The sequence below is a fragment of the Rhinatrema bivittatum genome, chromosome 3 (genome assembly GCF_901001135.1).
Source record: "Rhinatrema bivittatum chromosome 3, aRhiBiv1.1, whole genome shotgun sequence".
Lineage (NCBI taxonomy): Eukaryota > Metazoa > Chordata > Amphibia > Gymnophiona > Rhinatrematidae > Rhinatrema > Rhinatrema bivittatum.
Genome location: NC_042617.1, coordinates 91,143,922 through 91,171,785, shown reverse-complemented (window position 1 = coordinate 91,171,785; position 27,864 = coordinate 91,143,922). Strand labels below are relative to the sequence as shown.

The 27,864-nt window shown below is 43.5% G+C and overlaps 1 protein-coding gene across 6 annotated transcripts in view; it reads left to right on the top strand.

The window, feature by feature from the left end:
• The first annotated feature begins 3,903 nt into the window (after positions 1 to 3,903).
• Positions 3,904 to 27,864, top strand: part of CCDC88A (coiled-coil domain containing 88A) — a 503,234-nt gene continuing 479,273 nt past the window's right edge. For 2 of the 6 annotated variants that reach the window (XM_029593461.1, XM_029593460.1), the window contains exons 1-2: positions 3,904 to 4,717; positions 4,816 to 4,916. In XM_029593461.1, coding sequence (XP_029449321.1) covers positions 4,655 to 4,717; positions 4,816 to 4,916 — 164 coding nt within the window. In that variant the 5' untranslated portion in view covers positions 3,904 to 4,654. The remainder of the gene's footprint in view (positions 4,718 to 4,815; positions 4,917 to 27,864) is intronic. The other 4 variants (XM_029593463.1, XM_029593464.1, XM_029593459.1 and 1 more) reach the window with 3 other exon arrangements.

Sequence of the window (27,864 nt, the reverse complement as noted above, 5' to 3'; positions counted from 1 at the left end):
CTGCTCGAGCTACTTGTCTGCCTGGTCCCTCTCCAATCTGCATAAAGTACTGACCTCTGCTACAGACTCTGACCACTCTCCTGCCTGCTGCTTGCCATTGTCCTCAGCTACAGACTTTGTCTATGTCTTGCTTGCCACCTGCCTCAACCTTTGGTTTGCTACTGGTAATTGTCCAACCGTTGCCTGTCCTGACCTTGGCCCAGCCATGGACTCTCTCATACTATACGTCCTGTTGGACCCTGGAAACCAAAGGCCTAACCCTTGGGGAATGCGGCTGATATAAGTGAAGCTCCACTCTAGTCCCAGCCCAAGGCGTATTCACCAGCTGTCGGTATGGGTCTAGTAGGTTCGCCTATTAGGTTACATCAACCATGCCACAACACAAAGGTGCGCTATTATTGCACTCATTTTCCCCATCACATACCTTCAGCTTCTAAAGTTGCACTCACACTAACTTAAATCTTTTCCTAGTCACCCCTTGCACAAACAACATCCTATTGAAGGGTACTTTTTTCATTGCTTACGGTAGAGGTCTGCAACCTTTCCAAAAAGACAAGAAATTTCATGAGTTATTTCTTTAATAAAAAGATCTTGAGAGCCGCAATCCTGTCATAGATCAGGACACTCATATAAATCACCTTCACCTCCCCAGCAGTCACTCTGTCTCTCTTACCTCTCCATCTCCTGTAATCACTCTTTCTAAATCCACCTCCTCCACCAGTCATTCGTTCTCTCAATTCTCCCTCACCCCAGTAGTCACCATCTCTCTCTCAATCCCATGCCCAGCAATCACACCCTCAATCCCACTGTAGTCATTCCCTCATCTTCAACAGCCACTTTCTTTCAATCCCCCATTCCCAGTATTTTGTCAATCCCCCCTCACACCCAGTAGTCTCTATCAAGCTGTCGATCCCCTGTACTGACACTCTGTCCCGCTATCCACAACACTTACTCTCAATTCCATTCCCATTTTGCAAGCCACTGAATCTACAACCCCAACCTCCTCATAATGGCTCCCAGGGGTTGAAGGTGCACACTAGATAGAATTGAGGATAATGGAGAACCCCATAGCAAATACTGAGGTGATGAAATAGTCATCTAATGAAACTCTGATAAAGACTCAAACCAGCAAGCTCCAGTACTTTATATACTCAGAGAAGCCAGACTTTGCAACAAAACCTCTGTCTGATCCCTTTGTATTTATTTTTTAATGTCTAAATTTTTTGCATTAAAATGTCTTATGTTGCTGGATAGGTTTGAAATTTTATTTTAGAATCCTGATTGTGAGGTCATTAATAAATGGCTTGGAAAAATGTTCTTACAGGTGTGTCTTCATTCTTCGGTGTGGTGCGTTATTTTGTATCTATGAAAGTTTATTCTTAACTTTAGGTGAGCAAGGAAAATCCGCAACTATGATTAAGAGGCTAGAACACCCAAGGGTTGCTCAGCTAGCACATGCTAGCTGTTTTAAAATTTGTTTTATAACATTTTATAGAGTAACAAAGAGATAAGCTCTACTTAATGTAAAGTTCCAATGATAACATTTAAAAGTACCATGAAATCCAACATGGACTCTCTCGTATCATGTAGCACCAGTTTAAGATTAACCAAATCAATACTAATACTAGAAAATCTTAAAATGAAGCAGATCTTAAGATGTGTTGCTGAATTATGAAATGGATACACCAATTTAAGATAACAGCAGAGGAGCACATTTTTAAATATAGAAAGGTAAACATATTTCTAGAAAAGAAATAATCATTTGCAGGCTGGTCTTCAAAACTGAACAAGTACACCTATTTTAATGCATTGCACTAGAAACTGAAGCATATTTCTCATCATATCAGCACCAAGTCATGGCATAAATATGAAACCTTTGCCATCTGTGACTGCTCCTCAATTCCCATATTGGATCTGCTCAATTTAATGATTACAGTTCATTGACTTGCCCTAGTTTTCTATCCTTGGCTATGCCATACTCAGAATAAAAGCTTAAGCTTACATGTTGATCTGTCTGAAGCTGATGTCATCAGACAATAGGAGACATTGTCTAATAATGACAGCTGCAGAAAGAACACATCCTGAGCTTTCTTATTATACAATGACTGAATGTATAGAAATGCAATTTCTACCAGTCAAACAGTAGCAAAATGTAGGCAACTCAATGGCCTTATTTTTGCACACTGACTTTTTCCACTAAAGACATACTTTAAAGTACAACATTATTAGCATACTTGGTTTTTTCCCCAAGGGTTAATATAGAAACTGTTTACTTGAACAATGCGTCTAAAAATTGTCCTTTTTGGATTCAGCACATTGCTCATATCAGATAAAAAAAAGTTTTTTTTAAAGTAAACCATTAATATTCAAAACTCTGCTTTATGTTAACTATATTCTGATACTGGTTATAACAGAATCAAAGGAGATAAAAATACAAAAAAACACATCCAGGGAATCCGAACACAACGTATACCGATGTGGATTAGCCAGAACATAATTTTAATAACAAAAGAATACCGACAAACACGTGTCTGAAATGTGTTTAATTTAAATACAAATAGCCACATCGTTCCCTGAGGGAAAACTTGAAAACCGTTACGACTTTAACATCCTAATTCAGTGCCTGCTCCAAATCCTGTTGTCAGACAAGAAAAGCCTATCCAGAGCCAAGGATGTAATTACGTTTGGAAAAAGGAGGGCATTTATAGAAAACAGGGGGAGGAGAGGAGGACTAGGGTCAGGCGATTTTCAAGTGCAATCATTTTAAAGACTGAGCAATAATAGCCATGAAATTAGTATCCACAGACATGCCTTTTCCTTTAGATCTTGGCTTCTTACATCTTTGCTGGAATAAGCTGTTGAGGCTTTTGAAAAAAGGCAGCAGGAGACGTCCTGGAGCTCGACAGTTTATTGGCAGCTCTTTTACTCCTTTGCCCGAAACAGTTTTGGCAAGAGCAAAACAAACAAACAAAAAAAAAATCTCGAGGTGCATTCCCAGATATACACACACATTCGAATTACACAAAACACAATTGTTTTATGAAAATGCAACTGTTCAACACATTTCCTGTGACGAAGCGCATCTACCCAGTGTGTTCATCGAGCGCTTGTTTAAGCATCTTTTGCTTTTAGGAACAATGAATTCTATAGAAATTCTTAAAATATTTACTGTAACGGGAAGGGGGAGCGAAAATACAAGGCTGCGGAGCAACGCTGCTGGTGAAGATCCTCCCTGTGTCCTTTTGAGGGGTGCAAACGTTTGGGATAATCGTCAGGAATCAGCCCTGAATATATATTCTAACAGTCACTTTGACAAGTAATTCGTTTATTCATAACCCTCGCCTGCAAATGCGGCCATCGTCCAATAATGCTACAGTAGCCTCCTTTTCTTAATAAACATAGACATCTTTATTTAAAACGCCTTCCTTTTAAGCTTTCTCCAAAAGTCTCTTCAGAAACCCAGCCCCTATCCTTTCTTTAGTTCACCACTATTACTTGGTACAGCCAGCTGTAAAATCTGTGGACTTTCTTTTTTAACAGAACAAAAAAAACCCAAAACGTATAAGGAGAAAACCCAAAACGGAAAGTCTCTCATGGAAGACAGCCAAAACCTACATGGGAGCAAACAAACCTTCTTGTGTGCACCCGTCAAGGGTCAACAGAGTAACGTAGGGCGGGGGCGCCGTCTGACACACAGAGCCTCTGTCCGCCCCTCTACTCTCAGCACACGCGAACTATTTTTTTTCGCTGCGTTGATATCCATCCGCCCTCCTCTCCCTCCCCTTCGGGGGAGCGGAAGGTTCTGTGGCAGAGAGTAGGTTGGGCGGGGTGTGTGTGGCTGGAAGGAGGAGACGGCAGGAGAGCGGGTTGTAATGCGGCTGCGGCGCTGATTGACGTTCGGAGGCCGTTACTCTGGTGGCTTGGGGAGATAGTGTAGCGGTCTCCGGCGTTAGCGGCCGCGGGTGCGAATGAGGCGGGGCATAGGGACCGGGTGAAAGAGGAGGGAGGGAGGCAGAAAGCTGAGGGGGGACGAAAACGCATTTTTTTCCCTTTGTTTTACGTCTTTGACGTTGGAGAAACGGATTTCGAGGGCATACAGTAGTGGAACATCTGGTTTTAGGGTGGTTATTGTGTGTAGGCTGTAAGGCATTAATTTTTCATCATTCGTTAAATTTTTCATCTTGTCAGCTGAAAAATCGTAGTGGTAGCTGAAAAAAAAATGTAATTTTCCGCCCCTCAGAAGACATCCTGTTGGAGACTTGCTGTTGCCGTGGATGCTGCTGGTGGTTGGCTACAGTCAGGAGTAATTAGCCTGCGGACTTTCATTGGAATTTCTCGTCCTCCGAGCTGCAGCCCAAACCTGGCTAAGGGCGGTTTTTGTCTTCCCTACATCCTGCCTTCCTTGTCTGGCGAACTGATGTAGATCTAGAAATTGTGCAGAAAAGGGAGCCGAGTCCCGGACGAATAGGAATTGCTGTCCCGTTTTAAGAAGGATCGGATGGGAATCGGTGGCCGTTGTGGCTAGTTGCTTCTTGCTTTTGAAATGGGTTCAGTTACATTATTTCTTTTGATCCGCTGAGTATTGGGGAACGTACTGCGCATAGAATACAAGGTTTTTATTTTCAAACAGCCAACGTATGAAAGATTTTATAAAATGGAGAATGAGGTTTTTACACCCCTGCTGGAGCAGTTTATGTCTAGTCCGCTGGTAATTTGGGTAAGTATTTTCTTAGGTTAGATACTTCAGTATACTGTGAGAGTAAGGATGTGTGTTGTTGATGCAGAATGGCATTGTATTATATATTTTTATTGTAGGTCAAGACATTTGGTGCTTTGGCTAGAGGAAATGGTACAAACCTGGATGAATATGTGGCATTAGTGGATGGCATATTCCTGAATGAGGTCATGCTTCAAATGTAAGTGTTACGTTACTTGGTATCATGCACTTTTTTTCTGTTAAATCTACTTCTTAAATATGGATTGTGTGTTAATTTCAGGAGGATGGGGAAAGACACAAAATTGCCTGTAAGAGTTGTGCTGTCCTTGTGGTTTGCAAAAAGAACTAGAATGCAAGTTCTAAACCTGATGCAGATTTTTGACATGGCAGATTTGATTTATTTTGAAATGAACCTCTGCTAATTTATAAAGGTTTTCCATGTGTGTTTATTATGAAGTTTATGTACACTACTTTAGTCAGTAGTGTACATAAGAAGCTGCTGCAGATTGATAGGGTTAATATACCCTTTGGGCCTCATTCAGTAAAGATTTTCCATTAAAATAAGGGTCTGATTAAATTGCTTCAACCCTCCTCCACTCCACTGGTGGTTTGGGTCTCCAAGGATAGTCAAATATCAGGTTTTCTCAAATATCTACTATTGTATAAAGGAATGCTAGTTTCAAGAGCCCATATGTAGATTAGCTGGAGCTATCCTATACTTTCCATTGTCTGCCTTCTTTCCCACCCATAACTAGTGATTCACCTTTCCTTCCCAGATACATGGGTTTTATTTGCCTTGTAGAGACCTCTACCCCAGGATATCTTTACTTCAACTCAGAGCAGGAGTTAAGTGTGTCTGGCTTCACCTGAATAGCTCTTATATGCTGTGGAAAGAAAAATGATTTCTTTAATTTTCTTTTCCTCCCTAGGAAAATCATAAAAACCAGATCTATTGAATGGAAGCTGAAAAAAGATTCATAAGTTTTAAAAGTGAGAGCCATTTCGATCTGATTTTAAAGAGAATTGCCCACAAAAGAGAGATCTTCTAGCCAAATGCATCTCCTATAAAAGTCAACAGAAATAAGCATTTGATGAACTTATATCTTTCTCTCAACTCTGTGTCCTTAATATCATAGCATAATGGTGGTAATTTGAATATCATATAGGACTGTCACAACATCCATGCTTAGGTCATAAAAGATATTGACCTTTTTTGCACTTATGGGTCATATATAAATCATTGGTCCATGTAAAAATGTTGAATTGTTTTTCTAGTGAGATTTGTTTTTTTATTATAAATGAAAAGCAAAGAGATTACTTCCCTCTTCAGTTAAGTGCCCGACATTATATGTTTCATGTTACTGCATCAGGGCCTTTTCCATGTAGTATATTCTGAAAGATATCTGTGCAGCAGACCACGTCACATAAAAATTATCTGTAAAGGTTCAAATGACAGGATTATAAATAATACCCTTATTGATATATCTTTATCAATATTTTCATCAGGCAGAGTGGTTTTAGAAGGACCAATGATTATATATGACCCATAAGTGCAATAAAGGGCAATAGCTTTTATGATTCAAGCACATGTGTTGACAATTCTATATGATAGTCAAGTAATTACTGTCATGCTACTATAAGGACAGTGAGTTGAGAGAAAGAGTTAATCAAATACATTTCTGTTGAATTTTAAAGGATAATACCATGATCTCTGCAGCAGATTGTGGCATTTGTCTGTTAACAGCAAGGTTGACCAGCATCTTTGTATACTATCCACATGTTCCTTCCTGGCACCCCATTTCAAATGTTTTTCTCACAGTCATTCTCACAAGTGTAGTTTGGGGATTTATTTTCTGCACTGGCTGTCAGGCACAAATGCCACCACTGAATCTTGAAAACCATCAAGAACACTAAAAGTCTTTAGAAACCAACAAAACAAATAAGAATATTGTTTAGTAAAAGCCAAAGGGGAAAACTATGAGTTAAATGTTATTGCCCTTTCTCAGAGAGAGAGGGCATGAACCAGAGTTAAAGGCTTCCTAGGGAGGGATACTGATCCTGTCTTTGCCTATGGAAGACCTTCCGCTTCCAGAAGCAGAGCATGAACATATCTAATAAGGATGAAACAGAAAAAAATACAGTCTCTCTGGATGTTCCCAGATAAATAAGCAGCAGGAAAGAAAGCATGTACAGCTAGATCTCCAATAGGGGATATAACTTCCTTCTAGGTCGGTGTTTCCCAACCTTTTCAAGCCCAAGGCATACTAGCCTCCATAGGGCAGGCAGTGTAGAGGAGAGGGATTCATATGGCCAGAAGAATAGCTAGGGAAGCACTGAAAGACCTGCCGGTCTTTCTCTTTGAAATGTTAAAATAAAGAGGGGGAGGGGCCAAGACACACATGATCCCATCACTAAGGACTAGTTCCCGCTGCAAACCAAGTGTAAGAAAAAGGAGAAGTCAGTGTGGCACAGGTAGCCTGGTCAGTTAGTTACCTTGGCTGCCACATGTGGCTGCTAGAGCTCCTCCACTGCTGCTGCTGCTCCCAAAACTCAGAGTAAATCACATCTAGTGCTCAGTGCATGTTCTGCTTGTCTCATTAAGCCTAGGGGTAAGACAGGCTGGAAGGACTCAAAAAGGAAAGCTCCGAAGGAGGAAGATATGTATGCTGAATAAAGCAGGGTTCTGCTATCCATACTATGCGTGGTTCTTATTAATTTCCATACTCCAGGGCTCATGCTATAGCAAGGAATGGGAGGCATGTTTGACTATACATGTTCTAAGAAAGGAGCTTCTACATGTTTAAGAACCATTGCTGGTATCTTTTGTTGCTGAGTTGCTGAGAGCAGAGCTCAGGTGCTGGTCTGGATCTGAGTATCAGGCAGTGGTGACTTTTCTGTGGCATACCTGATCAGGTTTGAAGGCACACTAGTGTGCCATGGCAGGATACTGGCCCTTTGGCGAGGTTGCTACATGTTTAGGAATAGTCAAGGGGAAAAGAGAAGAAGGGAGCAGAAACTCAGATACAAGGGGGTTACAATAACATTAAGAAGCATAGCAAAAAATGTACAGAAGAGACGCAACATACAATGTAACCCTGAAAGATAAGGGCAAACAACATGCGACACATTGTTCAGGTAACACAGAAACACATGCTTTTCCATTGCATGATAAGGGGGACCACAACCAAAGCACAGAAAGGAAACAAACATCCCAACACACAGCCAGAACAGAGAGGGACAGAGAAGGAGCTTGTAGTGTGGTAAAGCTGGAGCAAAGGACATGCAGAAACCACTGGATAATGTAGCAGGTTTCACACCAGTATGCCAGACAGACACCACATGAAAAGTCACTTGCAGAAGTACACCCAGACTTCATGATGGACAATGGCAGACATAGACAGGGAACTACCCACAGTATGGATAACTCCCACCATCCAGAGTTGGCCCTTGGATCTTACAGAAGCCAGTGGGATACTCTTGCCCCTTTGATTTTGACATCCCAGTGACAGGGTGCCCTGTTGGGTGGTGTATTATATTGCTATTCCAAAATTCTGATATACATTCTTGCTCAGAGCAAGAAGTGTTCAGGGCACATCAAAGGCAGTCTCAGCCAATGTGTATAATGGTTGTGCTGTAGAAGGTGGCAGGTCGCTCACAGGAGAAAGATGGCGAAAGCAGTAGTTTTCTATTCTGGCATGAGTGCTGAGGATATTAAGTAGGAGGTACAGCAATGAAACCATTGTGTGTAACAAATGAGGCAGTGCCATTAGCGTTGTTGGCCTTTGTGGATAGGGTTGTGAGATTGTGAGGCTATGACAGCAATGCAAGGGTTGAAAATTGCATAGTGTGGTAGGTATACGTATATAGATAGTGTCCTATGACTGCTGTCCCTTCATGGAGAGGATATTTATGAATGAAGGATAAAGCTTCTGTAGATAAGAACAAGTGGGTTTTTTTTTTTAATTTGGACACATGGTGGGTTTGCATGCTAGCAATTTATTAAAACATTGGTGGTTTATTTACCTAGAAGAAACTTTTTTTTTTTTTTTCTGTATGAGTGCTGCTGTTTTCCCCATTGCTTCTTATGGCACTGGGATGAATAATTGTGATTCAACAAGTACGCAGATGAGGGTGTGTGGGAATTTAAGTGTGAGCAGATGTTTTTGGCTTCTTGTCTCTAAATCATATTGACATCAAGGCGTAAGCTTGTTGAGTGTGGTGGCATCCCTGTCTTTTTCTATAAAGAACTAAAGTCAGGAAAATTACTTTACATGTCTGAAAAGGGATAATGAGGCCCATCCTAGGCAAATAAGGCAGCTAATACATTCTATGGCCAGAAGCTGGGTGGGTCCAAAGTACTTCATTAAATGTCATTTGAACTTCCAAGCAGCCCTGTCTTTGGGTTTGAATGGCAAACATTTTTATTCGGTGACCTGCTCAAATTGTTGTTTATTTCTGGCAGCATTCTGGTGGCAAAATGGATGAATCAGCCCCTGTGTCTTTTTTTTTTATAAGCATCATGATTGGTTTGCTGTCTCTGTTGGATTATTACTTCCGTTTCTCATTTCTTTCCAGAACAGAATAAGAATGAGACTCCACTTAAAATAATTTTTTCCCTCAAAAAAGATGTTCAAATTCTGAGTCCCTGCTCTGTAATTTCCAGATCAGTTCTGCTCAGCTTCATGGAATACTGTCTTATTTTCTGTTACTGCTAAATGAAAATGTATTTTTAATCTCTGGCCTTTTTCTTCTTGCTCGTGACATCCTCTAACAATTATTTAACCATTGTCCAGTCATGTCATGAGCAGGGAGAATTCTGAACTCCTGAACTGAACAATTCAAAGTCACTCTAATTAGCAAACTCATCCAGTTTGACCTGGAAGTAATCAAGTAGGAACAAAGAGAAGTGTGGAGGGTTTTCTTTTTTTTTTATTGCTGCTATCTCTGCTGTGGAATTATGTGACTCATCTTTTGTGTCTTTTACTGCCAACTGACTGCTGGTAACCAAGAAGAATAAAAATTGTGATAAGTTTGAACATAAAGTCCAGACTCTGATTACTCAATCCAGAGTTTGATGTTACTCATCTGCTAATGAATGGCAAAAGAGAAGAGAGATTTATGTATGAGGGCAGTCTGATGGTCGGAAGGGAAAAGACTGATTTTAAGTTTCCCTACTCAGCAATAGATTTTTATTTCCTTAAACTCTGAGCTAGGGCCAATCTACCATCTTACTCAACCATTGTTTTTTGAACCCACATAGCTAGTGCCAGGTACACAGGGAATTTACATGTATGTATAGTCAGCTGGAGGAGGTGGTTTGGTAATAAGATTAAAGCACTGAATTAGTATAGAAGTCTAGAAGACTCCCTTCTTCAAATCCTCTTGTCCCGCTGACTCAATGTGAACTAATTTTATATTCCTTTGCTTCAGTTTACCCAACTACAGTTAGGTAATAACACTGCTTCTTCTATCATCCCCTATCGAAATTGTCATACAGAGCAGGTAACAAAACGTGATAATTAGAATTTCAGTTTAAAGGTGATGATATTTACAGCCCCCAGTTTCCTGTGGCAGCTCAAGAGTAAGTTTTTCAACAAGAGTTAGAAAATTCTGCAGCAAATTTTCTGAAACTTTGCAGCAATTATGCAACACATTTCATAGATGTGCATACAAAATATTGTCAACTGTATTTTATTAAAATGAAGTTTGTTTTCTGATATTTCTCATGTGTTTGGGTAATTTTGTTCTCTTTAGGGGAGAGGGATTTTCTTGGCTGGTGCTGGGAAGGAATGAGATCTTGAAAAAAGGAGAAGGGATCTCAGGGAGGGGCAGAGGAATAGGAGATGGTGGAATGAAAGGAAAGGTATGGGAAATAAGGAAAGGAAGGGGTTCGTGAAAAGGGAGGAGAAAGAAGAGGGGGGGAAGGATGGATCCACTCACAATACTCCCCCCACTATTCCCTTTCCTCAATTTTACATACACATTACAGCCCTTCCTATCCCCTCCCTCACATCATCTCCCTTACTCCTCACACACTTCCCCACACGTTCGGATTCCTCCCCCCACCCCCTCACATTAAACCTCTCTCCCCATGCTAGTACAGACTCTGTCAAAGGGCAGCAGTGGCACGGCACCTCAGGCTGCTTTTTCTTCCTTTGCAGCCTAGAACCAGAGTGTTTTACTTTGAATTTCAAGAGACACCAAAGCATGATGTGGCCCCTGGCTGCACAGGAAAAGGAAGCAGCCTGAAACATCACTTCTGTGCTTGAGAAAATCTAGATCAGGGGTGGGCAATTCCAGTCCTCGAGGGCCACAAACCTGTCGAGGTTTTAGGATATCCTAATGAATATGCATGACATAGATTTGCATACAACTGAGGCAGAGTGCATGCAAATCTCTCTCATGCATATTCATTAGGGATATCCTGAAAACCAGACTGGTTTATGGCCCTCGAGGACCGGAAGTGCCCACCCCTGATCTAGATCAAAGCACCAGGTTGGGGGGGGGGAGCAGAAGATGCAATGGTTAGTGCCATTCTTGTTAACCCTGACTTGCCAGTTTTCCAAGGCAGTTTCACAGAGAAGGAACTTTCTGGAAAAGGTCAGATTTTGAGGTCCTTACCATGGCATCACAGAAGACCAGAGGCACTAACTATAGGTATAGATCTTCTAAGAGATAGCCATGTTAATCTGTTGCAGCAAAATTGACAAGAGGCGAGTGGTTCCTTATAGACTAAATGTATTGAGGCATGAGCTTTCAAGGATAGAGTCCACTTTGTAAGATGCAGCTATAGGTATGTCTCTGAAATATTATAAATGTGAAGCTTATTTGTGATCCTGTTGTATGTAAGACATTCTATAAAAATGCTCATCAGAATAATTTATATATGTTTTACTACAATATATAAAGGGGTACATTTTCAGTAAACTGAATGCAGCTTCAGCATAACTTCTCTCTAATGGTCCACTAAAAGGGAAATTCATGCAGCAGACTACAGTGGATTCTTGTTATAAGAATACCCATGGGATACATAAAATGTTCTCATACACAGAACATGTTATAAAAATTAATTAGTATACTGAATTCCCTGAAGGGAAAAAAAACACACACTGAAACTTTGAAATTAAGACAAATTTAAGTAGCATGTTCTTACAGCATTTCTACACTACTTAAATGTCATTTTGTAAAAATGAGACGTTTTTCCTTTTTCTTTAGCAGTGCATTAGGATCTGTAACTCTTCTCCCAACTAACCATTTGCATGAGTCAGAGACACAATCTCATCAGTACTGACACTGGTATACTAAATTCTTCAGAGGAGGAAATTTCCAGAGAAGGCAAAGGATCTTTCATATGGACTTAGTGTTCATGCTTCCTCCCTGGTACCACTTGCTAACAGCTTAGGAGTATTCCTTTGGCACACCAGCATCCATTGTAAAGGAGGGGCTCTACTGGACTGAATAATTAGCAGGCCTAAGGGGATATGCCCAGAACAGGTCCTGTCCTAGAATCATATACTCCCACTCAAAACTCAGACTTATTTTACACTGGGACACTCCCCCAGCGGTTATCTCCACACATTTACTTAAAGGAATAGGCAAACCATTCCATCCTCTTTTGCACTATTATCCTCCTAATATAACCAATACTTGAAGTTTAACTACCACTGCTAGTAACATAAGAATCAGAATTTAGGACCTGGGCCACATGCAATACTTGTGTGAAAATTCATTGAGCCTCAGTTCTGAAGAATACTTTTGTCAGAGTGTCAATGCAAAATGCTTGGTCTTAATACTGAAGTGTTCTTTTTTTCTGACATATAAGGTGAAGTATTAAAAAAGAAGAGAGAGCCCTAGTAACTTATGCCTGATTCATACCACAGGTTTTCATACAGCAGAAAAGGCCGAATCAACAAACCTGATAGCTGATCCAGCCTCCTTCCGTTGATATATTCCCCTTTTTAGGGAAATATATGCTGGTACCTGAGTTCTCACCAGTTTGCCATTAATGTAGAAATAAAGGTCAACAAACAAGTCTTTGACACGTTATCATCTACAATTTGTTGGACCTTTTCTTTCTGTGTCTCCATCTAGTCTTGCATGTTAACCATACTACTTTATTGCAATAAACATGTAATTATAGACCGGGGTTCTCATAACAAACTTTTGGTGGTCTTGGAGTGTGACCACCAACTCTTGCTGTTGGCTGCTTGGCCAGTTTTCCTCGGAATCGCACACTTATCCTTTAACCCCCTTTTGATGCACTTGCTCACCTCCTTGATCCTGTCCCAGTCCCTCATATTTGCCTGCATCCTTGGTCTATCTCCCCTCTACTCATCTTTCCTTTCCCCCATACATTTACTTCTCTCCCTGATCCTTTTTCTTACACCATGTACTGATCCACTTCCCCAAGCAGGAGAAGAGCAGGACGACATACTTCCCACCTGCTGACCTCTTAGTGCCATTGTTCAGTGCTTCGATGCAGTAGAAGCTGCTGCTGGCGGGAGAAAGGTATGTTCCACTTTTTTCTTTTGTCCGAGAAGGGGAGATAGAGGATAGAGGGTAAGTGAAGTGAGTGAGAGCTTTACCCGTACTGCTGCTACTCCTGATGTTAGGGCCTTACTGCCTTTCAATTCACTGCTCAATTGCTTCTACATGTACAACTCCATTTGGCTCTCAGTGAGTTTGAGCCACAGTGTAGAACAGCATAAGGCAGTTCAAACTCTGAGAACTGTGTGGAGCCATACAAGAGGCAGCAATTGGGTAGGGAGCCAGGGAGTGGTGAGACCGTGATGGCAGTGAACACATTTTGAGGAGTGTTGTGAACACTGTTTTTACTTAAGAGGCTTTTTAATATGTTTCTGTATTGGTGTCTAAGTGCTACTTTGAGATTCTGATTGAACAGGAAATAGACAGTAGTAATCAAAGTTCAGTTCAGACTATGGGATTGTGGGATTCTTATTTCAATTTATTATTTGTTCAGTGTTCCAAAAAAAACCAAAAAAAAACCTCTGAATGATGTAGTATTTTTTAGCATGGGGACATTAGAGCAGCTGCTTCCTATGAAAGGTGTGATTTTTGCAGGCAGTACTGTAACGCTTCCTCTTAGTCATTGCAGTCTTGGAAGAGAGGGAGCTTAAATCTCCCATGGTCACCCCTCCTCCTTTGATGTACTTCCTGTTTCCCAAAGAAAGTCTTGTCACATGTCTCATTTAGTATGGTGCAGCTGCTGTAATGAAAGGGATGGTGTGTTACAGGGGAAGATTGGCAGTTCCATCCCATAGTTCTGAAGTATCTCGGCACGAGAAGGATGTTGGGGGGAGGCTGGAGAAATGAAGGGGTTGTAGAGACAGATGGGGTGTTAGAGGAAGAGTGAGGAGAGAGATGAAGAGATGGTTATGCAAGGGAATAGAATTTGAAAAAGGAAATGAAAGGTTTTGATCCCAGAGTTTGTTTGCCCCCTAAATTTATTGATAATAGGAGATAATGCCTCTTAAATACATTTCCTGACATGAACCCTGAGTAATAGTGCTTGCTCTGTTAGACAAATGCATTATTTCTGGCAAGCTGCTATATTTTTATAGTTATTCGAAAGATGAATAGCATATTAGCTTTTTTTTTTTTTTTTTGAGTAGTTATCAGAATATTGCCTATTACATGATTCTAGTTAGAATGAGTCTTGTGTTATTCAAATGGATTCCTCCTAAATAACGAATTGTCCCAGGTACAGCATCCTTATTATTCAGAACCCAAAATGCTATTTATTTGCTGACCTTGCTAGTGATTATCAGGTGTTAGAATCCCTGCAAATGGGTGGTGTCTAATATTGCAGTTGATCTAGTGAGATATGAGATTGAGTTTTCTCCTTGGACAAGCAGGATAATAGTCCTCACACATGGGTGACATCATCAGATGGAGCCCAGCACAGAAAAATTCTGTCAGAGTTTCTAGTGTCCTGGTGGGAGGACCTTGCCAATTTGGAGCAAGAGGTCCTTTTTCAGTCTCCCTCCTTCCAGGTTGTTCTTACCACCAATGCAGCCACATCGTGTTGGGGTACCCATGTGGAGGGGCTCTGCACCCAAGGCCTGTGGTTGGCTCAGGAAACTCAATACCAAATAAACTTCCTAGAGCTCCGGGTGGTCCGTTACGGTCTGCCTGCATTCCAGGGTCGCTTGGTGACCAAATTGGTCCTAATCCAGACCAACAATCAGGTGGTGATGTGGAACATCAGCAAACAGGGGTGGACGGGGTCATTCTTCCTGTACCAGGAGGTGGTTCAGATTTGGTCCTGGGCCCGTTCTTAGGGTATACTACTTTGAGTGGTGTACCTGGTGGGGACAGAGAACATAGTGGTGAACAGTCTGTTGGGCTTTTTGGCCCCACAAGTGGTCCCTGGATTTGGTGGTAGCGACCATGATCTTCCATCATTGAGGCATCCCAAACATGGATCTGTTTGCTTACCCTGGCAACAACAAGGTGGAGTCATTTTGCTCCCTTTATAGGGAGGAGGGCAAACCAGTCTTGGATGCCTTTTCCCACCATTGGGGCAAGGGGCTTCTGTATGCATATCTTCCACTTCTGCTGGTGATGAAGACGCTCCGGCAGGACGGGAACTATGATCCTCATAACCCCCTATTGGCCATGGCAGGTTTGGCTCCTGCAGGATCTCTGTCCAGACCCTGATCAGTCTGGGGACCTCCCTAAACTTAGTCACATAGGATCGGGGCAGGCTGCACCATCCCAACCTCAGGGCATTGTTTCTATCATCCTGGATGGTAAAAGGCTAGTCTTGCAGTCCCTGGCATTGTCTGATGATGAATCTCGAGTTCTGGTTGCTTCCAGGAAGCCTTCGACTAGAAAGTCGTACAGTCTGGAGAAGATTTGCTGTCTGGTGTGAGCATCATGGGATGGACCCATTTACCTGCTCCACCCCAAGCTCTTGGACTACCTTTTGCACCTTTTCAGAAGCTGGTTTAAAGACCAGCTCAGTCAGAGTGCATCTCAGCGCCACTGGAGCTTATCTCAGGGTGAATGGGTACGCCTGTCTCAGTACAGCCCTTGGTGAGACATTTCATGTATGGTCTTCTTCGGTTGAAGCCCCCTGTATCCTCCACCTGTATCCTGGGACCTTAATGTGGTCTTAGCTTGTGACCGTTTTAAGCCGATGCGCACATTTGACCTGAATTATCTGACCTGGAAGGTCATATTCTTGGTTGTGGTCACCTCAGCGCATTGGGTCAGTTGGTGATGTACCCACCTTACACAAAGTTCTTCCACGATAAGATGAGAGCGAAGAACCACCCTAAGTTCTTGTCTAAGATGTTATTGGACTTCCATCTGAACCAGTCTATCATCCTGTCCACCTTCTTTTCCAGACCTCATTCACAGTCAGGCGAACGGGCTTTGCATACTTTGGATTATAAGAGGGCCTTGGCATTCTACCTTGAAGGACGATAGGCCATAGGCAGTCCACACAACTCTTCATCTCATTTGATAAGAACAGAATGGGAGTTAGTGTGGCCAAGCATACCCTCTCTACCTGGCTAGCAGAGTGCATCTCTTTCTGCTATGTGCAAACAGGACTGCAGTTTGGGGGCCATGTTAAGGCTCACTCTTTCAGAGCCATGGCGACTTCAGTTGCTCACTTGAGAGCGGTCCCCGTGATGGAGATCTGCAGAGTTGTGATGTGGAGTTTTCTCTACATGTTTGCCGCTCACTATTGCTTGGACAGAGATGGCTGCCAAGATAGTAGCTTCAGCCAGTCTGTCCTTTGTAAACGTTTTCAGGTCTAAACCCAACTCTCCAACTAGGGCCCTGTTTTTTTCGGGGACAGGCTGTCTTCCTCCGTTAACAAAGCACCTAGGTTGTTGTGCCCGTTGACACCTGTTTTGGTGTCTGTTGGACTGCACCATTTGGGAACAGCCTGCAGCTAGGTATTCACCCATGTGTGAGGACTACCATCCTGCTTGTCCTAGGAGAAAGCAGAGTTGCTTACCTGTACCAGGTGTTCTCTTAGGACAGCAGGATGTTAGTCCTCACGAAACCCGCCCGCCACCCCACGGAATTGGGTTTCATTTTTCAGTTTATTTTATTTTTGTGATTCTTTGTAATGGGACTGAAGGGGGACCCCATGTGGCTGCATGTATAGTGGCCTGCTGGGCATGCTCAGTGTGCCAGTCAAGTTCTAGAAACTTTGACAGAAGTTTTCCATGCCAGACTCCATCTGATGATGTCACCCATGTGTGAGGACTAACATCCTGCTAACCTAGGAGAACACCTATTACAGGTAAGCAACTCTGCTTTATTCGGTGATTTAATCAGAGTGAGTCAGGAACATCGGACCACCATAAAGTAATTTTTTATTTTAATGGATGTTTGCTAATATTGTAGGGAGGTGTATGTGTGTGAGTGGGTTGAATGTGTTTTAGTTACTTAATACTAGAGTGGAATGTGGTGCAATTTTTCATTACTTTTATATGTAGGAGATATTACAAAACTTGTAATACATTATTACACAAATTATATGTATTATACAGATTTTTTTAGTTGAATTTATTATTGTATATTCCAAATAGATTTCTTCATTTATATGTTAAGATTTGTTGTAATACATAAACAATCAGGCAGCTTATCTGCTTTGAGCATTATTTATTTTAGATTTATATTCTGTCTGTAAGATACTTCAAAGTGGATTATATTCAGGTACTGTGGAACTGCAGCTCAGGCGAGGCCTGGGATAATGTGGACTCCTGGGCAATCTTAGAGACTCAGACTCTTTCCCCCCAGTGGGAGGGGGACAAAGAGGGGGAGGCATCAGGATCTCCCAATGTTGGCTGCTTAGCTTTCAGGGTCCTTGCACACTGCTGGGACAGCAGACCATAGCAAGCCATAGTTGGCCCCGGCGCACGAGACAGCATTCAAACTTGGCACCCTGCCTCTCCCTAACAGATTTTAAGTATGGAGGAGCAATTAAAGCAGCGACTTTGCTGCCTGAAAGTTTTGCCAGCCCACCTGCTCTCATTTACATTGCTCTCTGTATGCTATTGCTGAGTTCAGGTCTTTGAATACAGTTGTTGTTGCAGCAAACTGGGTACCCGAGCGTGAGATGTGAACTTAGTAGGATTCAGTGTGTGACTGATGTGAGGTGCTGAGGGGTCTGAACTCAGACCTGTAGGTGGTTGGCTCCTTGCTGGCAGTGGCAGGTGCCTGAGGTTGAAGTGGCCTATGGGCCAAGTGATCTGGGGGTAGATTTAGCTTGCTGTGTTGTGGTGGCTAAGCTACCAGGGTTGGTTTTTGGGGATAACTTGTTTAGGTTATTAATGATGCTTTTGTTTTTTGGCACGGGTACTGAGTTGTAACAATGCTCTGGCCTCCAAACATAAGTTTTTTATATATATATATATTTTTTTTTTTATGTCTGCACGCGGGACTGAGCCTGGTCTAGGATGTCTTCATATTATGTATATGCGGGTTATAAATGGAAATAAAGTGAAAAAACATAACTTAATTGGTTCTTTGTTTTTAGTGGAAAAAAGTAATGACTGTAAACACCCACAATGATTGATGTATTATGAGCATGGAATACACAACAAAAGAATTTGGCTTACAGCACAATTGCAGGAACAGGTTTTCACGTAGATAAGCAGTTGAATTAGCCATGCTGTCTGGGTACGTCTTCCGTGCCACTAGGTGGCAGAGCTCTCTAAGTCTAGCAAAATCTTTCAGCTAGCTGCTCCCTCTTATATCTTCTCTGATATACCTCAGGCTCCTCAGTCATTTTTTTTTCCGTGTGGCAGTTGGCACGCGGAGCTCTGCTCTCCTGTGAGAGAACTTTGTGAAGTAAAGAAAATCAACTTTAAACACAAAGGTTTGTTCAGAAAGTTATCAGCAGTCAGAGAATGCCACGTCTTGGCTTTAAATTTTGCTCCTGTGGCAAAATTATGTCAGCCACGGATGGCCACGTTCTGTGTTATCTCTGGGACCATCCCATGACCAGATAAATTGTGCGGACTGCGGACGCATGTCCCTACGTGCCCAGCGCCAGCGGGCTGCTAAAATACAGGATTTATAGCTAACAGCTTCGGGTTCTTATGCCCCTTTTGAGGCCTCTGTGCGATCCTCCCCAGGCCCAAAGAGAGAGAAAACCACCCCCTCATCGAGGAGGGCTTCCTCTGTCGACCCACCCTCATCAGGACACCCAGAGTTGCTCTCCCAGCCGGGATCAGAGCATGGAACGGGTGATGCATTGGCGTCATCGCGGCCGCATGCCTCACAGATTCATCCACTCCCGGAGGACAGATGCGCTGAAGCTGCTTCGAAGCGTTGCCACATCGAAGCAAGGCCAAGCGGGCGGCACAAGGCAGATTCTGCGCCGAAGTTGCACCATGCCGGCGCATCGCCGACACATCCAGTGCATCGACATGGGCACCACCACGATGCACCCTTGACTCACCGACGCAGACGACACGCGTCGGTGTGCAACCGATGCAGTCATCTCACAGCCAACCCAAAAAGCACCATTAGGGCCATAAGAGGCCTAGGGAAGTGTCGCCATCGATAGTGGATCTGGACAGGGATATTTCACCATTCCTTTCATCTTTCATTTCTCCTTCATCACTGGAAGAAATGTCTTCTACGTCCCTTCTGTTGGAAGTGCCTCTGCCTCCCGACCAACCTTTGGCTATTCCACAACTTCTGCCACTGAGACCGCCTCCACAGAAACGGCAGCTGCTACAGGAAGGGCTTCATCCCACTCCACCGCAACCTGTGCCGATGCCTTCAACTTCGGGCTTAGCTACACAGGCCATGGGTCAAATTACCACCATACTGATACTGTTTTTACAGTCAGTAGAACAGTCTCAAATTCCACCTTTGTCACCTGCGGGCCCGCCAGAACCTGCAGTAGAACCAGTCATTCCAGGATCAGCACCAAAGGTCCCTTTGACTCAACCACCATCTCCGACACACGATATATCAGTTTAAACTGCGAATACATCAGGTCCTCTGGAGGCAAAGACAGTTCTGGCTGTACCTTTGCCGGGTCAGAGGGGTAGCCCGCAGATGAGGTATCAGTATCTGATATATCGTGTGTCGGAGATGGTGGTTGAGTCGGACCTTTGGTGCTGGTCCTGGAATGACTGGTTCTACTGCAGGTTCTGAAAAAGTCAGACAACTGTTGAATGTAGAAATGCGTCAACTTCCTGATCCCTGTCAAGAAATGCTTGGCATACTGACGCGCCTATAGAACCCGTGGCCCTCCCACAACACCCGGTCTTAACAACTCTGTTGGAAAAGTCCTGGGACATGCCACTAACCAGTCCTCCTACATCAAGGAATATTGACTTAAAGTACAGGATGAAAGATTCCTCTTTTCATACGTCTGTTCAACTACTTCATAATTCTGTGGTAGTTGAGTTCGCAATGCAAAAAGCCAGAAAATCCAGAATTCGTGCCAATACACCTCCTCCCCGGGACCAAAAGTCACTGGATGATTTTGCAAAGAAAACCTTCCAGTCCGCAATGCTGAATGCACGCATCCAGAACCATCAATTCTACATAGCCCAATCCCTGTTTGAGAATCTCCAGGCATTGAAGTTGACCGGCGAAGCTTGCTGAATGGACGTCGCCCTTCCTCCTCAATATTATAACTTCGAAGAAGGTCTTCGTCATTTATTAACATCCATTTATGAGGGATTTGATATTTCTTCAAAATCTTCAGCAAACGCAGTTGCAGCGAGACGCTTAGCATGGTTGCGATCCAGCACCATATGGGACGATGTCCATGAAAAATTGGCAAATCTACCCTGTCATCCCGAAAATTTGTTTGGAGACAAATTTACTGAGCCAGTAGCTAAGCTCAAGGAAAAAAAGACAGCCGTCCTTTCCTTGATCGCTCCTCACATCTCATCAACCTCAAGGCATCGGTACACGTCCTCAACGGCCTACAGGAGGGCCCTCTTTAAATCGTTCAAGCCCTTTTCTTACTTTAAGCCTCCAACCAATAAATAAATAAATAAACCTACCATCAGGCTCGACAGCCAATCCTATCAGTCTCAAGCGCCACGTTAGTGTGCAAGGGCTGCGGATCCTCCACCTGCAAAGCCTCAATCCAGTTTTTGAACATACTTTCGCCACCATCACAACCCTCTCCAGTGGGAGGCAGATTGACCAAGTACCTACCAGCCTGGAATCAAATAACCACGGATCAATGGGTCCTGTCAATCATACGCCAGGGTTACACCCTTCACTTCTCATCCCTCCCGACCCTTCCACATTGGGTACCACAGAAGCATAAGTAAGAACATAAGAAAATGCCATACTGGGTCAGACCAAGGGTCCATCAAGCCCAGCATCCTGTTTCCAACAGTGGCCAATCCAGGCCATAAGAACTTGGCAAGTACCCAAAAACTGAGTTTATTCCATGTTACCATTGCTAATGGCAGTGGTTATTCTCTAAGTGAACTTAATAGCAGGTAATGGACTTCTCCTCCAAGAACTTATCCAATCCTTTTTTAAACACAGCTATACTAACTGCACTAACCACATCCTCTGGCAACAAATTCCAGAGTTTAATTGTGCGTTGAGTAAAAAAGAACTTTCTCCGATTAGTTTTAAATGTGCCCCATGCTAACTTCATGAAGTGCCCCCTAGTCTTTCTACTATCCGAAAGAGTAAATAACCGATTCACATCTACCCGTTAAAGACCTCTCATGATTTTAAACACCTCTATCATATCCCCCCTCAGCCGTCTCTTCTCCAGGCTGAAAAGTCCTAACCTCTTTAGTCTTTCCTCATAGGGGAGCTGTTCCATTCCCTTTATCATTTTGGTAGCCCTTCTCTGTACCTTCTCCATCGCAATTATATCTTTTTTGAGATGTGGCGACCAGAATTGTACACAGTATTCAAGGTGTGGTCTCACCATGGAGCGATACAGAGGCATTATGATATTTTCCGTTTTATTCACCATTCCCTTTGTAATAATTCCCAACATTCTGTTTGCTTTTTGACTGCCGCAGCACACTGAACCGACTATTTCAATGTGTTATCCACTATGACGCCTAGATCTTTCTTGGGTTGTAGCACCTAATATGGAATCCAACATTGTGTAATTATAGCATGGGTTATTTCTCCCAATTAACATCACACAAAGAATCTCTGTTGAAAGAACTTCAAATGCTTCTGCACAACAATTGCATTCAGAAATTACCTTTCGAAGAATTCCGTCAGGGATTCTACTCCCAATACTTCCTAATTCCCAAGAAATCGGGAGGGCTGCGTCCCCTCAACAAACACCTGTACAGAGAGAGATTCAAAATGATTTCGCTCAAATCCATCCTTCCCTATCTTCAATTTGGGGATTGGATGTGCTTGCTAGATCTGAAGGATGCGTATGTACATATTCCAATGCACCCCAGTTCCTGGCGGTACCTATGCTTCCAAGTGGACAACCAGCACTTTCAATACAAAGTCCTTCCATTTGGCCTTTCTTCTGCCCCCAGAGTTTTTACCAAATGTCTCGCAGTGGCAATGGCGCACCTTTGTCATCAGTGGGTGCAGATATTTCCTTATCTGGATGATTGGCTTCTAGTAGCACCCAATCGAGACCTACTGAGATCCAATCTTCTCATGATTTCCTGCCTCAACAACCTAGGTCTGCTCATCAAATACGAAAAGTCGAACCTAGAGCCCACTCGGACTTTACAGTTCATAGGCGTCTTCATCGACATGATTCAGGACAAGGCTTTCCTCCCTCATCCGAGAGCTTTAGCCTTCTCCACTCTGGCTTCGGATCTACTGCACAGCACATCAGCACTAGCTTGCCAGATTCTAACTGTTCTGGGGCATATGGCAGCATCCATATGTGGTCCCACACACACGTCTACACATGCCTCGCCTACAATGGGGCCTAAAGTCACAATGGATTCAATTCCTTCATCCACTGTCTATTCCAGCTTCCTTGACAGACAGTATGAAAAAAGACCTCCAGTGGTGGCTTTTTTCCGTCAACACTATAGACGGGCTTGCCCCTACGACCCCTTCGACATCAAATAATACTCACCACATATGCGTCCCCCCAAGGGTTGGGGAGCTCATCTAGATCACTTAACGACTCAAGGTCTATGGACTGCGTACAAAAGAACACATCACATAAACCTCCTAGAGCTCAAAGCCGTGAGAAACATCCTTCGAGCCTTCGAAGAATCTTTACGAGGGAAGATAGTAATGATTCACCTGGACAACCAAGTGACAATGTTCTATATAAACAAAGAAAGAGTGTCCGGTTCTTGGAACCTTTGCAAAGAAACTGTCCTGATCCTGCAATGGGCTCACCAGACAGAGGCACATTACTCTTCAAGCAACTTATCTGCCCGGCATCCAAAACTCCAGACAAACTCAGCAGATTTTTTTCATCCCCATGAGTGGGAACTAGACCAGATAGTAGTTCAACACATCTTCTCCATATGGGGTCTCCCTACTATCGACCTCTTTGCGACGGAGAACAACAGGGAACTGAAAACCTTTTGCTCAGTCTACCTGAGCCCTCATCAACTCGCTCCAGATGCCTTTCTAGTGAATTGGTCTCACGACCTCCTCTATTGACCTCCTCTATTGACCCCAGGGCATTGTTCTCGGCAGTAATCTGATGCATCGTCTGTTGTTATCCGATCCTTCTTTTCCTCACTATTCCCAGTGCTGGAGCATCCAGCGTTTCCTCCAGCCTACCCGATCACAGCTTCCCTGGAGAAGGTTAGATCGGGAACACCACTTTGGTCCCCCTCCCCCTGCTCAGAGCCCCGCTTCTCACTGTCAGGGGGTATGAAAGCCTTCTACACTTCCACTTCCATCTCCATGGTTCCCACGTAGATCACCTTCGCTTACTCGGTCAGCACCAGTGTCATCTGGGGAGTCCCCAAGCAGCTTGATGGGCATTCCTTCGGACCCAGCCCCAGAGCCGCCTGACCATTCTTCTCCACCAGAGGATCTGACATATTCCCCTTTTGTGGAAAAGATGGGGGCTGCACTTAAAGTGGAAGTTTGAAAAGATCCTGACCCAAGATCTGAGGTCTTGGCTATCAAGATCGTGGATATCATGTCAGAACCTACTGCTTTACCCACGCATAAAGTGCTGGACACTGTGCTACTAAAGATGCAGGAGACCCCCTTTTCAGGACCAATGGTGGCCCAGGAATTGGATTTGAAGGTCCACATGAAGAAAGCTCCCAGATAAGGGGTTGTCCAGCTATCCCATAACTCTGCAGTCATGGGATCTGCAATGAAGAGGGCTAAAAAAGCCCATCTCCACATGAACACTCTGCTGGGGAAGGATAATCGACTGCTGGATGAGTTTGGCAAAAAAACAGTTTTCTAGGGGTCCAAGCTAACGGCCTGGATAACCCAGCACCAATTCTACATGGTCCAGTATATTTGTGACTGCGTCCAGAACTTGAAACCATGCCTGAGGGGAGAGTCAGGGGAGCCCATCCATTGCACCCCCTTTGCATGACTTGGAGGAGGCCATACACCACTTACTATGTTCTGAATATGAAGCCTTCAACATTTCACCAATGTGCGAGCAGGTCTCCATAAGCACTTGCTGAATGGCTTTGTGGTGGGCTAGCTCCATTTGGGAAGATGTGCATAAAATGACTGATCTTCCCTACCTTGAGGACAACCTCTTTGGAGAAAAGCTCTGAGAAACTGTGTTTCAAATTAAGGAGCAGAATGTGGCAATGCACTCCCTATCGACCTCAGGCGAAGCACCATCTAACTCCAGATGGTCTTCTATAAGAAACTGTATTATCCCAGGAAACCTTAAGGCCATATCAATACAGACTTCCCCCTGCCATAGGCCAGACAGATCTGTCGGGGTCTGATCTCTCGCTTTTGCCCCAGGAAATGTTGCCAACAGAAGCAGTCCCAGCAACAGCAGCTGTCTAAGCCGGCATGTGGTTTTTGACCTCCTCACTCCAAGCTCGAGTGGGAGGGAGGGATCCGTCCCTTCCTGCATGGCAGCTGATCACCAGTGACCAGTGAGTGTTGGACATTATGGAACATGGATATCACCTAAGCTTCATCTCATGGCCGCCTGCTCTACACATGGCCATCCCTTCAGCCAACCCATCCTCTTCTGGCCCTCGAGGTTGCCCAGCTTCTTCAAGTAAATGTGATACAAATCTGGTTCTATTTGCAGTACTTCCTCATCCCCAAGAAGGTGGGGGGTCTGCGGCCAATCTTGGATCTCCACAACCTCAATAAACATATTTGAGAGAAGTTCCAGATGCTGTCCTTGGGGACCATCCTCCCTTTTCTTCAGCTCAACAACTGGATGTGCTTGCTGGACATAAGATGCTTATGCTCATATTCCCATCCACCTATCTTACTGGCATTTCCTCTGCTTCAGAGTGGCCAACCACTCCTATCAATACAAGGTACTACTGTTCAGCCTCTCCTCGGCCCTGAGACTCTTCACTAAGTGTTTTTGGTAGTGGTTGCCATGCATCTTCAGATGTCAGGGGATCTACGTTTTCCCTTAACTGGACGATTGGCTTATAGTGAGTGACCCTCCTCCCACCCTCAGAATACACTATGCAGTCATCTGCACTCCACTATTGACTTCCTTCAGTCACTAGGCTTCCTTGTCAACTTCAAGAAGTCAGTCCTTACCCCTACACAGAAAACACAATTCATAGGGGTGATCATAGATATGATTCTGGCAAGAGTGTTCCTGCCCTCGGAGAGAATAGCGAACCTTCACCAGGTGGCTGCTTCGCTGCTCTTGTATTACTGCTTGCGATGTCCTTAGATTACTGGGTCATCTTGGAATGACTGTACTTGTGGTACCGTGAACATGGTTGCACATGTGATGGATCCAGTGGGGGTTGCAGGCACAATGGAACCAACATTTCCAATCCCTCCACACCAAATGTACTACATAAACAAACAAGGAGGCATGGACTCTTGGTATCTCTGCCAAGAGACCTAGTGTATCGGGCAGTGGGTGATATCACAAAGAGCCTCACTGGAAGCAAAGTACATTCCCGGTGTCGACATGGAGGTGGACAGACTCAGACTATTCCATCCCATGAATGAACTCTGGATCAAACAGTACTCAAATGTACTCTTCTGTCCATGGTATACACCATGTATAGATCTATTTGCCACGGAGGCCAACAAAAAGCTGGATCACTTCTGCTCAGTACTTCATAGGAGAGAAGCCTTGGATGCCTTGTTTCTGTCTTGGAGAGAGGACATAGTGTTTGTTTTTCTTCCTCTTCCTCTCATCGCTTTTTTCTATTTAGAAGCTCATCTGCAACTGAGCAAGAATGATACTGATAGCTCCTGCATGGTTCAGACAACCTTGGTTTGCTTATCTAGTTCACTTGTTTGTCGTGCCTCCTATTGCCCTCGGAAATGACCCCACCTTGCTAACCCAGGAAGGGGGGAACCTAGTACGATCTTTTGAAGATGTCTCTGGTCCTGGTGGCTTCTGGGAAAGCCTTTCACTAGAAAGTTGTATGGACTGAAGTGGAGGAGGTTTTCTGTGTGGTGCGAGCAGAAGACCCTAGATCCATTCTCTTGCCCCCCACCTATCGGAGACTGGCTTAAAGACCTCCTCCGTTAGGGTCCATCATAGTGCGATTGGTGCTTACCACCATGGGATAGATGGTACGCCCATCTCTGAACAGCCTACAGTTGTACTTTGAAGACAGTGATACTAGTAACTTTTTTCTAGGCCAGAGGGATCTCAGACTTGTAGGCATTATCCTATAGGGATCCTTACCTTACCTGGTCCCATCATTCCTACTGAAAGTGGTATCAGAATTTCTTATAAATCAAGTGGTATTCTTACTTCGCTTTCCTAAAGCCTTGCATCGAGGTTAAAAGCAAGAGCTTAGATTTCTAGATGTATATATGGCTCTTTTGAGATACTTAAAGGTCACAAATGACTTCCAGTTGTCAGACCGACATTTTGTGCTATTTGCAGGTCCTGCAGAGGACAAGCAGCTTTTAAGGCAACAGTTGCACAATGGATTAAGGCATCAATTCAGGCAGTATACATAATAAAGAGAAAGCTGGTGTCAGAGGATTTTAAAGCACATTCCATGAGGGCTCAGGCAATCACGGGTAGAACAGAAATTAGTGGTTCCAGCAGATGTCTGCAGGGCAGCTGTTTGGGCATCACTGCATTCATTTACATAGCATTATAGACTGAACCTTCAGGAGAGGAAAGGCACAGCCTTTGCCTTAGGGGGTTCTGGAAACAGCTTTAGGAGACTCCCACCTGGAATAGGTACTGTTTAGTTATATTCCAATTGTGTAGATTCATCTGGCAGGACGATGAGGAAGATTCAGTTAGGTTTTTATCTGATTATTTTTTCCTTGAGTCCTGCTAGACCACTTCAGAACCCACCCTGAGAAGAAATCGGAGGTCTGAAGCAGGTTATATATAATAGCACTAGGTGAAGCACTGACAAAAAAAGGGACATATGGATACATATATAGACATACAGATATAAGTGAAAGGAGTGTCTTTTCCCAGGAAGGAAATGTAATACAAAAGAGAGCAGAGGTGATGCTCAATTCTTTACTATTTTTTGTTGCGGTCTCCTCTTTGTTACGGAAACTAATTTTTTTTTCCCCATTTGGTAATATCTACAATGAATATGCATGAGATATCATTGAGACTCAGTATATGCAAATGTGTATCGTGAATATTCATTGTGGATATCCTGAAAACCCAACTGGCTGTAGGGTTCCCAGGACAAGTTTGGGAAGCCCTGTTCTAAATTGTAAGGCTCTAGGAGGATCTCTCAAAACTTTATTCTATATTAAATAAGAAATTAGTTGTCAAACCTAAGCATATTTTGTCTTGGGAGAATGACCTTAGGAAAGAGTTTGATGAAGACGAGTGTCGTGCTTTGTGGATATTAAAAGATCTATCTTTTTGATTGTTGAAAATGGGATAAAATACTTTTAGATGGATTTGACATTTGAAAAGTTGCATCAGATCTGTCCTGGAGTTAAGAGTTCTTGTTGGAGATTGTGGGTGTACTGGGAATGCCCCAAAATCCTGGGAAATAGTGGGAATGCCCCAAAATCCTGGGAAATAGTGATCTCTTCGTTTTTGTTTTTTTTTTAATATATATATA